Below are 13,141 nucleotides of genomic sequence, written 5' to 3'. Positions count from 1 at the left end.
TAGTATTTCCTTACAATTAAATAATCAACTCTTCTCATAATACCCACATAAATCTTACATAAAAATAAATTAGAATATGTATTAAATTAAATTTTCCATGGCCTTTAAGCATTGGTTTAGATATTATATAATAAAATTCTTCTCGGTGTTTCATTACAACACCAAGCCTAACATATCAATTTATCTTAAATGTTTTAGCCACTTTTAAAGAAGAAAATTATGCATTTTACAATGATTCAAGAGCAAATCAATATGCTTACCCTAAAACTGGTTACAAATGTGCTCACGCTAGGAATTTACATTTCCTTTTACCATTTGCCTTCGTTCTCTTTGCTAATGTGAAACTTTTCATCTTTCACTGGGATTTCAGAAATACTTGAGTCTATTTTTGCACTTCCCTAGGACTTAAAAGAAAAAGAAAGTCTTCTCTTAAATTTGCACTTTCTGGGTTGTTGACTAGATAATTTTTTGTGTAGTCATTGGAATTTGCTATACATTCAGAGACGATTCAGACTCAAGATTCTGACCATCAGATTGGACTTTCCTTTTTCAATTAAACTTTACATTCTGTGTCCTTATGCCTTTATTTATTTTTTAAATTCAAGCCCAGCTTTTAATTTTGTGCAGTATTGATGCTCCCTCCCCAAATTATTTGCTTTTAAAGTTTCAACTGCAATTGTTATATAAACAGTTTTCCTGTTATTATGATATATATGCCTGGTATATTAATGTTATTAGAAACCCATGGACTTTCATTATTCTATCTTTATTATACAGAGCTACCTAGGTTTTTATCTACCAGAGGATGAGAGACTATTGTTAGTTATCACTTCTAGATATTCCATTAATTTATCAAATGTCTGAAGCACACAGTTGTGCCCTTTTAGATACAGGTCTGACTATTAGTATTAATTAAATGCTGGACTCCTTTTCCACTTGGTGGTTATGTGTGACCATTATTGCTGATCAGTCCTTTCTATCCCTGGTACAGAACTACTTTTGATGCTACTACTTTACTTACAAGTCTTTCCTTGCACAGATCAAAAAAAGTGCATGTCTTCATATTATAAACATACATAAGATTAGAAAAATTACCCGTATGTTTAGCTATTTATTAAAAACAATAGACATTGAAGATATTCTAGCCTGTTTGTGTTTTTTGTGTGTATATCATTAATGCCTCTTTATATCCTTCACATTAACTTTTCTGTTTGAGTAACTCTTAGTTTTTGACAGACTCAGATTGTTTCATTTAGCCATAATGATTATTGTTTGTTTGTTTGTGTGTGTTTGTGTTTTTTATTTGCGGTACGCGGGCCTCTCACTGTTGTGGCCTCTCCCATTGCGGAGCACAGGCTCCGGACGCGCAGGCTCAGCGGCCATGGCTCACGGGCCCAGTCGCTCTGCGGCACATGGGATCTTCCCGGACCGGGGCACGAACCCGTGTCCCCTGCATCGGCAGGCAGAACTCTCAACCACTGCACCACCAGGGAAGCCCTGTTTGTTTGTTTTTTGATGCTCATAATGCCAGAAATTAGCCAGGGAGTAGCCATTTAGGTTGCTTTCTTCGCCTTTCAAAACTTCCTCCAACTTCTTTTTTAGACAAATCTTGTTTTCTGGCAACAAAAGAATGTTCCAGAAATAGTCTATTTTTTCTTTCCTTCTTTTTTTCCCTAATAATTAAGGAGCCCTTGTTCTTTTTTGTTGGTGGATACTGGGTAATGAGTTTCTGGACTTCCCCTAAGTGCTGGCTGAGGGCAAAAGCACTGTTGCTGCTATTGGTCTTTTTTAAGGAGAGATCTTGAAAAGATATTTCTTTTAGATCTGTGAGTTCATACTGACTTTTCTTCTGTAACATCACGTTGCCGCATCTGCTCTCTTTTTTGTATGATGTTTCACCAACTTCAAAGACTCCACTCCATTAATAAGAAAGTTGCTTTGTAAGCAAGATATCAAAGCAAGGCAATTTAGAATAAGTATATTGAAGAACACCTCCTCTAGACCAGTGGTCGATGGGCTCCTGCTAGACTGAATGTCAAGGGTCACCTGCAAAATGAGAAAATCAAAACAATGTAATGAATTTTCCAGATTTAATTTGTTCACTTTGTTGGTGTTACTTTCTTCAATTAAATGTTTGGGATAATGGTGACAGAGTTTTTAAGTATTTCCTTGTTACAAAAATAAAATCTTTTTAAACTTTATTTTCAAACTGAGGATGGATGTATTAACTGTCAAAATTCAAAAGAGGGTTGAACAATCCAACCTTGAAAAGATCATGTATGCTGTTGGACCTCAGGAACTGCTGGAATCAGGAACCAGAAGGTCTACTACTATGACACTTGTCATTTTTCCAGTAGACTTACTCTGGTCTTAACCATGCAATGAAATCCAAGGCCCCTGTGATGTGCATCTTGCAATATCTATCACCAAACAGAAATTTTTCTCATTTTTCTGAGAGGGCTGTGATCAGCGAGTTTGGTTAAAACGCTCATCTTGGACCATCCACCAAGGACAGGAAGTCTGGCTCGTGTAAGAACCTGGTATCTTCTTCTATAGCTAGGTGGATTGAGTGGGGTGATTCCAAATGAAAGGGAGAAATGCTATGCAAAACGTAGAAGCTTACATTGAGGAAGATGTCCTTACTTGGCATAATTACAAAAACATATGCCAGGCACTCATTTACTTCCTTTGTTCCGATCTTCATTGCTTTCTAAGTGGTGTTGGTTGTGTAAGTTTGCTGGGGCTGCCATAACAAAATACCACAAACTGGATGGCTTAAACAGCAGAAATTTATTTTCTTGTGGTTCTAGAGGCTGGAAGTCTAAGATCAAAGTGTAGGCAAGTTTAGTTTCTCCTGAAGCCTCTTTCCTTGGCTTGCAGATGGCTGCCTTCTTCCTATGTCCTCCCACGGTTGTCCCTCTGTCTGCGTTGTCTGTCCTAATATCCTCTTCTTATAAGAACACCAGTCATATTAGATTAGGGCCCACACTTGTGAGTTGATTTAACTGTAACTTCTTCTTTAAGGATACTCTCTTCAAAAATAATCACCTTCCAAGGTACTGGGGGTTAAGACTTCAGTTTATGAATTTTGGATGAAAACAGTTAAGACCATAATATTGGTCAATGAAATTCAAAATACAAGTATAAAATTGTTTAGGCTAATTTGGAGCTGTATCAATGACTACACTTTCACCATTAAACAATTTTTTTTACCAACGTATTCTTGACTACCTGACTAAAATTCTCTTATTTGGATACTGCTTAATAAACCCTAATAATATTAGTATCCTTATAACATCTCCCTTTTCTAAACTCTTAATTTTCCACAATCAACTTCAGTTATATTTCTTTTGTTGTCTCAATATTCTGTTTTGAATTTTTGAGAATGGCAGCCTATCTTTTGTTGCCTATATTTATAACATCTTTTTATTGCTATATACATAAGCAACTTATTCTCACTGGTTATCCCTGCCACATTATATCATAGAACTTCCAAGAAACAGTTGATTTTGTTTATAGTTTAAATTATTAGATCCCTTGTAATTAATACAGATACAATGTAGTACAATGCAATCCATTATAGTAATCGTTCCCTATAATTTTCATTGACAGATAAAAAGCACTTATATTTGGCAATATTTATCACCTTTGAAACTACTGTGCTCTATTCACAGATAACATGTGTTTCTAAAGTTTAATAATGTTTAATTCTATTTTTTACAGTGAGAGTGGTTTATTTAAAAGTTGCAGTATCCTTACTTTCAATCCCAGGAACTAAGGTGTCCATTTGACAACGTCATTAGGCTTTCTCTAATGAATATTTACTTCTTTAGATATAAATTATGGTAACATTCAAATCAGTGGACAAAGTAATCTGAAATGTTGTGGTATCATTTAACATTTAGGTTGTTTTTCTTGATGTTCTATTTTTTGTACTTTTGTTATTTCCATCCTAGTCTCTAAGAGTAAATTCTTGCTTTCTTAACATATTCACTACCAATCTATATACAGATATGCGAATCAGGACTGTATTCCTCCTTCAAGAATTTCTACCTCTGCACATCACTGTTTTCCCTCAAGATTTCTCAATATACTCTTCTAGTTTACTGTGCTATTTGCCCTCTTGAGAAAAGATGAAAGGGTAACATGATCTAGCTCTGATATTTATGACTTTATGAAAATCAATAATTTTTAATCTAATTGATATTTATTTCTCCCATTCATTCCTCCTAATCTAAAGCAAATGATTGGGAAACAGTAACTGGATTTCCCCTCCCTTCCAAGCATAGTTTAAATTAATATTTCAGGGTTGGCACTGTATACAAAGTTTGAGAAACAATTCATTAAATGTGTCAGAAGACTGTTACACAAATTGGAAAGATAAATATTAGAAAAAGAATCTAAAGTTTTAGTTCACAGACTTCTGTACATTTGAAAAACCTCTTTGTGCATTTTTAATGGGAGTTAAAATTTTTATAATTATTGAAATTTTTATTGGGCTGATCATTTTAAAGCTCATAAAATAAACAATTTCTGGGGTTCAGTTACAGCATTTCCTTTGTAATTTTGAGTACTTTTTCGCTTCATGGCATCTACATGTGGATATTTCCTCAGGTTCTCAGAGTTTTGGTTTCTGACTATTGATTTTGCTTTTTCTTCAGGATGTTTTGAATAATTTGGGATCTTGTGAACTGGATGAAGATGATCTAATGCTTGATTTGGAATTTTTAGAGGAACAGAATCTTCATCCTTCAGGTAAATATTGAATAAATGCACAATATCATACAACTCCGGTCCAAGTCATTTAGCTTTCGTTGATAAGCTAAATATTGTTTAGGCTGCATTCAGTCTTTTCAATCCCCAGTTTCTGTATTCTGTGTGCAAGGCACATGCTAGGTACCCTGGACACATTATTCTGGTGATCTTACAATCTATTATGAAAATATAAAGTTGGTTGGAAGATAATTATTAAATAAGAAAAAATTGTAAAACAAAAGTTCTTTCAAAGAGGGAAATTCTAATGAAACAGTTAATGATAAAGTTAATATTTTCTTTTCTGGCAGGGGGGAGACAACAATTATAATCCCATTTTTCATTTATTTTATATAACCAAACGAAAGTTTGGTGGACCAAGTTTACTCTTTCAAATCTTAGCCACCTCAGTAATAACTATGGTGGTTAATGTTAATGTGATAAGGTTGACCTCAAAATTAGTAATTACCAATAGCAACCACAAGTACACACTCATAAACACATACACACACACACACACACACACACACACACACACACACACACACACAGGGTTATAGTGTGAGATAAATTCTTGCTGAATGAATAAAGAAGGGAGCCCACTATATTTGTAATAGTTTAAATTTGTATTAAGGCATAAAGTGTAATGTCTTCAAATACCAAAATTATTCCTTTTGTAGGACATAGGAATTAATTGTTCACTCAAATTTAGATATTTGACTAGAAAGGCAAGTTTTTATTTATTTATTTTTTACTACTAATAATACCTTGAACTTAGTCATTTTCAAGTTAAAGTAGAAGTAACATTAAAGCTTTAAAATCTTGAGTCATACTGCATACATTTAAGAAAACCAACCTCTTGGAATTTATTGTCCATGTTTTTAACTTTTAGGAATTAGACATAATCTCTGAGGTTGTTTCCAGCTGTAATATTTTATGATGAATTTTTGTTCATGCAGTATTTTTATATTATAAATAATGTCATAGTAACAATTGTCAAAAGAAGGAAATAACAATGTATGTATTTTTTTACACTCTTATTTTAGGCTAATATCAAAAAGGAGCTAAATAAAAATTTTTTCTGCTTAAATGTATATTTAGGATAACCATTTCTTGAGACATTCCTCCTGCAGTTGATTTGACATATATTCTTTTAAAAATGTAGATTTTTCTCACTTTTATGCAGGTACCTTATACAATTTCATCATTCATGTGTATTTATATTGAAAGAGTCACACATGGTGACAATGTATACATTTTGGTGGGAAATATGTCAGTATCTAGCAAAACTATACATACATTTATCTTTAGATCCAGCTATCCAACATCTAGTAATTTAATCCTAACACACTGGAAATATACAAATTAATATATGCAAATAACGATTTATTGCAAAATACTTGCAAAAACAAAATATTGGAAAACCTCAAATGTCCTTCAATAGGACATTGGTTGAATATACAATGGTACACTAAGCAGTCATTAAAAGGAATAATGATGGTGTCGGTATGTGCTATAGCATGATTGTAAGGGTGAAGAACTTTGCAGTGATGAATTAGACAGGCAGTACCTAAAGTCACTGATCACTAACTTCACTACAAGTGTAACAACTAGACATTTTGTCCCTCTTAATGCAATGACTAGAGAAGTACACAGCAATACCACTCCTGCCCACAAGTACTTAAATCTATTTGTCTCTTGATTAAATAATGATTTTACAGGAAATATTGGGGTGAGGAGAGAGGGAATGTTAAATGGAATGATGGGATTGCCAGCAAGCAAACATAGGTATGGGGCATTCTACAGGGTAAATGGTCTGGTTTCTTCAACAAATAAATGGCATGTTAAAAAGAGGAGGGGTACTGTAGATTAAAAGAGCAAATGCCATGTGACATCTTTGTGTCAAAACATAAAACACTATGCAAATATATTTCAGAGTTTATCAGAGAAGTTTGAGTAGTGATGGAATTATTATCACAGAATTATTTTTATTTTGTTGGGTGCTAAATATTTTTCTTTGGTTTTGTCTTTGAGGAAAACTCTTCATAGAGACGCATGTGGTTGAAATAATATGGTATCTGAGATTTGCTTTACCAACAGTATGGAGGAGGGAATAGATGAAACAATGTTGGTAAATTATTGAAAATTATCAAAGCTCGGAAATAGGTGCTTGGGGTGAAACTTTCATTGATGAGTTGTAATGTTTTCTCTATTTTAGGTATTTTTAAAGATTTTCACAATAAAAATAAAACCAAGTAATAAGTAAGCAGAATTATAGACAACATAGACATCTCAGCTGTGTTTGTTAGGCAACCATGATAAAGAGCAAAGAATGCCTTAAAATATAAAAGAGTTAGCTCAATTTATTTGCTTGGGAACAAAAATGAACATTTGTAAACTTTAATTTCTCTTTTATAAAATAATGAGTGCAATGAACTTTATTAGTTTATTTTAAAAAATGATATAACAAATATGATGAATCTCCTGAATCTGCCTCAAGGTGTAGATAACTTGGTTGAAACCAGAACTAGGGCACCTTATGAATCAACTGAGTTAACCAAATTGTTCATAAGATAGATGATGTTACTTTGCATATCTGAAGTACAGTTATAATAAGTGAGATAGTCCTTAAAGTGACTTGGGTTTGTTTAATGTTACTTAATAAAATGAAAACCTATTTCACTTTGGATGTCACATTATGGGGTTTGAAAAAAGCCACAAATATCTGTTTATGTACATTAGTTCAGAAAGAAGAATTTTTGGTTGAATTGGTTTTATACAATTTGGTTTTTTTTAAGCAACATAATTAAAGGTCTTATCAGAATATAAGAAGCTTATTATTGATAAATGATACTGGTAAAAAGCTCATTAATACTAAACATTCTAAAATACTGGTTTAAATAAAAGTCATTTTCAAAAGTCTGAACACTAAAATAATGGTACCATTTAATTCTACTACTTATGTTACTGTGGACATCTTTTAATGTTCTTCTTATTTGATTCTTGCTATCTGTATTTTTATGTAAAAATGAATTATAAGTTTTCAGTTAGATTTTCAAAAGTTGACCAGTGCAGTGAACAATATGAATAATGTTTCATGAATCCTTTTAATATGTAAATATATCTATGGAGTCCTAAATTAACACACTTCCTTCCTAAAAAAGAGGTAGTATGAATAAATAGTAGTATAAATAAAATATCTGTTTTAAAGTGCAGTAAGTGGATATTATCTTTTTTTTTTTTTAATGAAAGCAAGAAAGGACAATTTCAATGAAAAAAAGGTGTATGAATTCAAAATGAGTTCCCGAAAGGAGACTTGCCTTAAGGAGAAAAAATAAAAGCAACTATTCTGAATAACTTACTCTGATCTTGGCATTATCTAATATTATCTTTTAAATTCTAATATAAAAGCTAAGATTTTAGATTAAAAAGCCTGTGGATAAGACTTCCAGATGTCTTTTATTATGTTTTCTTCAATTAATGTTTAAATTACTTTTCTGGAAATTTTTTTATGTTCAGTTAATATGCATCATGTTTAAACATAGGATTATCAATTTGTTTAATACCAGATATTCCATTTCCCCTGTAGTAAATTATTATATTTACTGTTTTTCTGTTTAATGCATCATTTATAATGCACATATGACCAGTTATTTTTTAATTAAAAAATATGAGATGCTATCAGTTATAATTTGATAAATTAAAAAGTATATTAGTGACCTTCCCACTTTTTATCTTTCTTTACTGTCTTATTCATGTTGATATGGTGGTGTTTTTGCCACAGATGGAGTCATGCAAGATACTAGCAGTGATGTTGGTTAGATATACCTCAACAGCCTTTTGAAAAATAAAAGTACTAACAAGATTTACTAGCATTTAGTATCTCTAAGACTCAAACAGGTGCCCTGAAAATTTTATTTACCCTGAAATGCATGTTATGAACTACATAATCTGTCAAAGGAAAAATACCAGAAATATATTTTTGCCTAGTTTTCTTTATGTAGTTTTACATTTTTGTGATTAGGATTTTTTTCTATTAATTTAAGCATCTTACAAAATAATCATTCAAGAAAATAAGGTAATGATTAAAGAAGGATATGAAAAATAAAATGAAGCCACAGATAAGTTTGGCACACAAAATGTATACCAGTATTACCTCAGAGACCCAAACATGTTACTTGGAGTATACTACTAGCATATGTGAAGAAAGAAACAGAACCAATTGCATGATTAAAAATATATACCATCGGGCTTCCCTGGTGGCGCAGTGGTTGAGAGCCCGCCTGCCGATGCAGGGGACGTGGGTTCATGTCCCAGTCCGGGAAGATCCCACATGCCGCGGAGTGGCTAGGCCTGTGAGCCATGGCCGCTGAACCTGCGCGTCCGGAGCCTGTGCTCCGCAACGGGAGAGGCCACAACAGTGAGAGACACGCGTACCGCAAAAAAAAAAAAAAAAAAAAAAAAATATATATATATATATATATCAATCATTCAGTCAATCAGTCAATGCCCTTTTTAAAATAAAGGAATTCTTGTTACTGAGAACTGAAAGATTCTTAAGGTATAAATTATTTGATATCAATAGTTTCCTCAGCAACTGGTAGCATTATGTTACCAGTTCAGCAGAAGAAATTCTAAATGGTAACACATCAGTGTAGCAAAAGCTAGGAGCTTTATGAGGAGCTTGCTTAATCCCAAAATAAAATCTAGTTCCTTGTCCATAGTTCATATTCCTCAGCTAATTTTTTTTTTTTTTTTTTTGCGGTACGCGGGCTTCTCACTGCTGTGGCCTCTCCCACGCGGAGCACAGGCTCCGGACGCGCAGGCTCAGCGGCCATGGCTCACGGGCCCAGCCTCTCTGCAGCATGTGGGATCTTCCCGGACCGGGGCATGAACCCGTGTCCCCTGCATCGGCAGGCGGACTCTGAACCACTGCGCCACCAGGGAAGCCCTGGATTACCCCATTTAATCCTAACAACAATTCTCTAGAAATTATTACTGTTCTTGCTTTGATAATGAAGGAATGGAGATCCAGAGATTGTTATTATTGGTCCAGTACTGCAGAGATAATAAGTGGCAGAAGTAGGGTTTAAATTACAGCATGGTGACTTGGTGCCTACCTAATGTTTTCACAGAGCTCTCAATGACCTTTAGTTGCTAGAAAAAGCAGTTATAACAAAACTGAAAAATGTTCCTTTGTAATACAGTGTTTGAGTAACACTATAGTGAGGACAAAATTGGGACAAAAGTCATTTCCTGGGTTTCACCCCCTGGTGCTGTTGCTCTTTTCTGCCTTGAAAGGCTTAGAGTACCTGTTATCTGCTTGGTAGCCATTAGATGGCAATCGTGTTCTGATAATAATGATAGTGACCCTGTCATACATTTGTATTCAGCTTTACAGCTTACAAGGGACTTCAAATATGTTATCTCATCAGATTATCACAATAACACTCTGAGACAGGTGTTAATATATCCCAACTACAGTAGAGGAAGCAAATACTCTATGGTTAAAAACTTACTGAAGTTCGTATAGCCAATATTAACCCAGATCTTAACATGAAATGACGGTTTTTTCACTATCTTTCGGGATCTTGCGGCTTCTGATTTTACATAGTACAAATCTAATATATTTGGTTATATATTTTCCAAGCCCACTGAAAATCATAGTTACATCTTAGAAAAGGGGAAAGGGTTGCTTTAAGCAGACATGCTGAATGTGGTAAAAAATAAATACCACTAGCAAAAAAGCAAGAGGAAAAGGCAAAAAAGCTTTGAAAAGTAGGCAAAGTCATAAAGTAGAATAGTATAGGGTCATTAAATGTAAGAACAGACATCGCCATCTGCATCAGCAGGTCATGAGGCGTTACTGTATTGCAGTATATTATTCCATTGCATTTAAAAATTATTATAGCCTTGAATCATTGAGAAAAAATTATGGTCTGCATACTCTGATAAGATGGTAAGCTATAAAATTCACTTAGGAAATATATCTATCTGAACTGTTTTTATTTAACTCTTTAATATGTTAAGAGGAAACAGTTTCTTAGTTCTTCATAAACTTTATCCAGAAAGTATCATTTCATAAGGATTCTAGATTGCAAAATTGGAGTATATTTTATTAAAATACTTTTTTTATATTTCTCCCCATGTTCCTTCCCCCAAATTCTTGCAAATGACTGAATAAACAAAAGGAGAGCTGTGAGAAGGTTTACTAATTATCATTCTTGAAAATTCAGTAATTTATTTATGGCCTACTGGTAGGGTATTAGGGATCATGATATTACTTAAACTCAAGACTGTACAACTGGCTGTAACATCTATTTTCAGGATAGATCAAAATTTTAATGGTTTTTGTTTATTTCTTGGTTTTGGCAGATAAATTTATTGATTGACCAATAATTCATTAATTTGATACTTCGCTTTCAATTCCATTTTTTTTAATTTCAAACTTACCGGTTTTCAATATGATGTTCACCTGGGTGCATTGTTTTCGGTGTTTGGTTCATGATATTAAATGGCATCTTTAAATGACAGAAGAAAGGCCCTAACTGAAAGAGAATTTCAGGTATTATGAAGTGGAGCCTCTCCTGCTTCTGCTCCCCATGAATATTCAGAGTTTTAATGGCTTTGGTCAATATCACACAATTAGTTTGTAGTAGAATGTACTTCAAGAGAATTGCTTCAGCTACAAAGAAGGCTTTTAGATGAAACCGTTTTTAAGGTCTAATAACTATAGCTGAAAAATGTTTACACATTCTGACCTAATTTAATATTAAATGACAATTTTAATGAAGTCATAGAATTTACTTGTAACCTGCTATTGTAGCATTTCATACTGTTATAAACTCTCTTCTGTGCAAAAGGGCAGTCAAAGGCCTAAGTTCATTAGAGGATACAGTCAAAGGAAAAGATTTCTTTCATTCAGCATAGTTTTTCTGGAGCAATTAGAAAGAAAATATGTGTCTCAATATAGAATTTCATGGCCTTGTACAATTACGTGGTGACATCTCCACACAATTGCTTGAATAACGCCAGCAACATCAGCTGTCACAATCGAAGTGAGCAAGTAATTAAGAAAATTAATGCTGGTCTTTCTCCTGAAGAAGTAGGATACTTATGTTTTTAAAATTGTTCACCAACAAGAAAAATAACCACTGACATGAAACATAATTTTCTACAGTGCCTGAGGCAGAAAAGATAGAAATAATAATGAACATTCGCACTATTACAACGAATTAAGTTGTAATTGTATACACCACAATTACAGAGTCCCTTTTCCTTGGATTATAAAATTTTAATAGCATCATTTTATCAGGCGTCACCATAGCATCTAGCATCTTGACCCTTTTATTTATGTTCTGCTTCTCCATCTTATTAACCAAAACTTCCAAAAGTTGACAGTGGAATTGGGGGTCTCATTCTTATGAGGACCACTTTTTTTCTCTAACCATACACCTTAGTATGCTAGGATAACCTACACTTGTCTGAATAATTAGTAAAGAAAACAATTAGAAAAGACCACAACTTGTCTGAATAATTAGTAGATTTGAGTGAGCCATGATATTTGTGTCAAATGCTGATTCCCCAACCTTTTGATAAGAAACTGCTCAGTTTATTGCTTACCGAAGTGAGGGTGAAACGCCACCTCTGATGAACTCTGGTTGTCTTTCGGAGGGGAAAGAACAAGTTAGGATTTATAGAGATTTTGATTTTGGTTTAAAGCAGATATTTCAGTTTGAAGGTTTGACTGGGATTGGGATTAGATAAAATAGTTTCAGAATGTAAGATTTGTGGAAGCTACAAGGCAAGGATTTTAAAGTGAAAGGATGATTCTTAGTACATAAACTGTTGATGCTTTCTACTGAAAAATTGGTAGGTCTTTTGGGAAAGCCCTGTAATGAACAGTGAAGCTATTTGAAATAGTTAAGTTATTCCAATAAAGACAGTAGAATAGTAAAATGATGTTCACATACACAGTCACCTATTTGGGAGTTGGTAGTTTTAGGTGTTAATCCCCACTGAGGGAGACAGAGGGATAGACCATTTTTAGGTGGAGGCATCATGCATCCAGATTTTCACTATTGTTAGAGGTGTCATCATCACATATCAAGTCATTGTCTCATCATCCGTACATCATGTTAGATTCTGAAGATGACATATCTGAACTCTGCAACATAAATAGTAAAATAAGGTTTCTGATCAGGATTTGTTATCCACTCTCAGCCAGCAGTCGAGTGCCCAGATTAAATAGGAGACGAGACCCCATCCCCATTCTGAAGAGCCTACAGAACCAGATATGGGGTTGTTAACGAAACTACTGTAATTTTCTGATATCTTTATTTTTAGTCAGGATACTTTGGGGAAGAGCACAAAAGCGTCTCCAGCCTAG

General features: G+C 33.8%; 1 protein-coding gene across 5 annotated transcripts in view; it reads left to right on the top strand.

Annotated features, from left to right (window-relative positions):
- The window catches only part of CCSER1 (coiled-coil serine rich protein 1), a 1,269,753-nt gene that overhangs the window by 268,226 nt on the left and 988,386 nt on the right, over window positions 1-13,141 (top strand). For all 5 annotated transcript variants that reach the window (XM_019926423.3, XM_019926422.3, XM_073805586.1 and 2 more), the window contains exon 4: window positions 4,662-4,755. In XM_019926423.3, the coding sequence (XP_019781982.1) occupies window positions 4,662-4,755 (94 nt within the window). The remainder of the gene's footprint in view (window positions 1-4,661; window positions 4,756-13,141) is intronic.

The sequence above is a fragment of the Tursiops truncatus genome, chromosome 5 (assembly GCF_011762595.2).
Source record: "Tursiops truncatus isolate mTurTru1 chromosome 5, mTurTru1.mat.Y, whole genome shotgun sequence".
Classification (NCBI taxonomy): Eukaryota; Metazoa; Chordata; class Mammalia; order Artiodactyla; family Delphinidae; genus Tursiops; species Tursiops truncatus.
The sequence above is the reverse complement of the archived record's forward strand: the minus strand, read 5'-3'. Positions and strand labels throughout refer to the sequence as shown.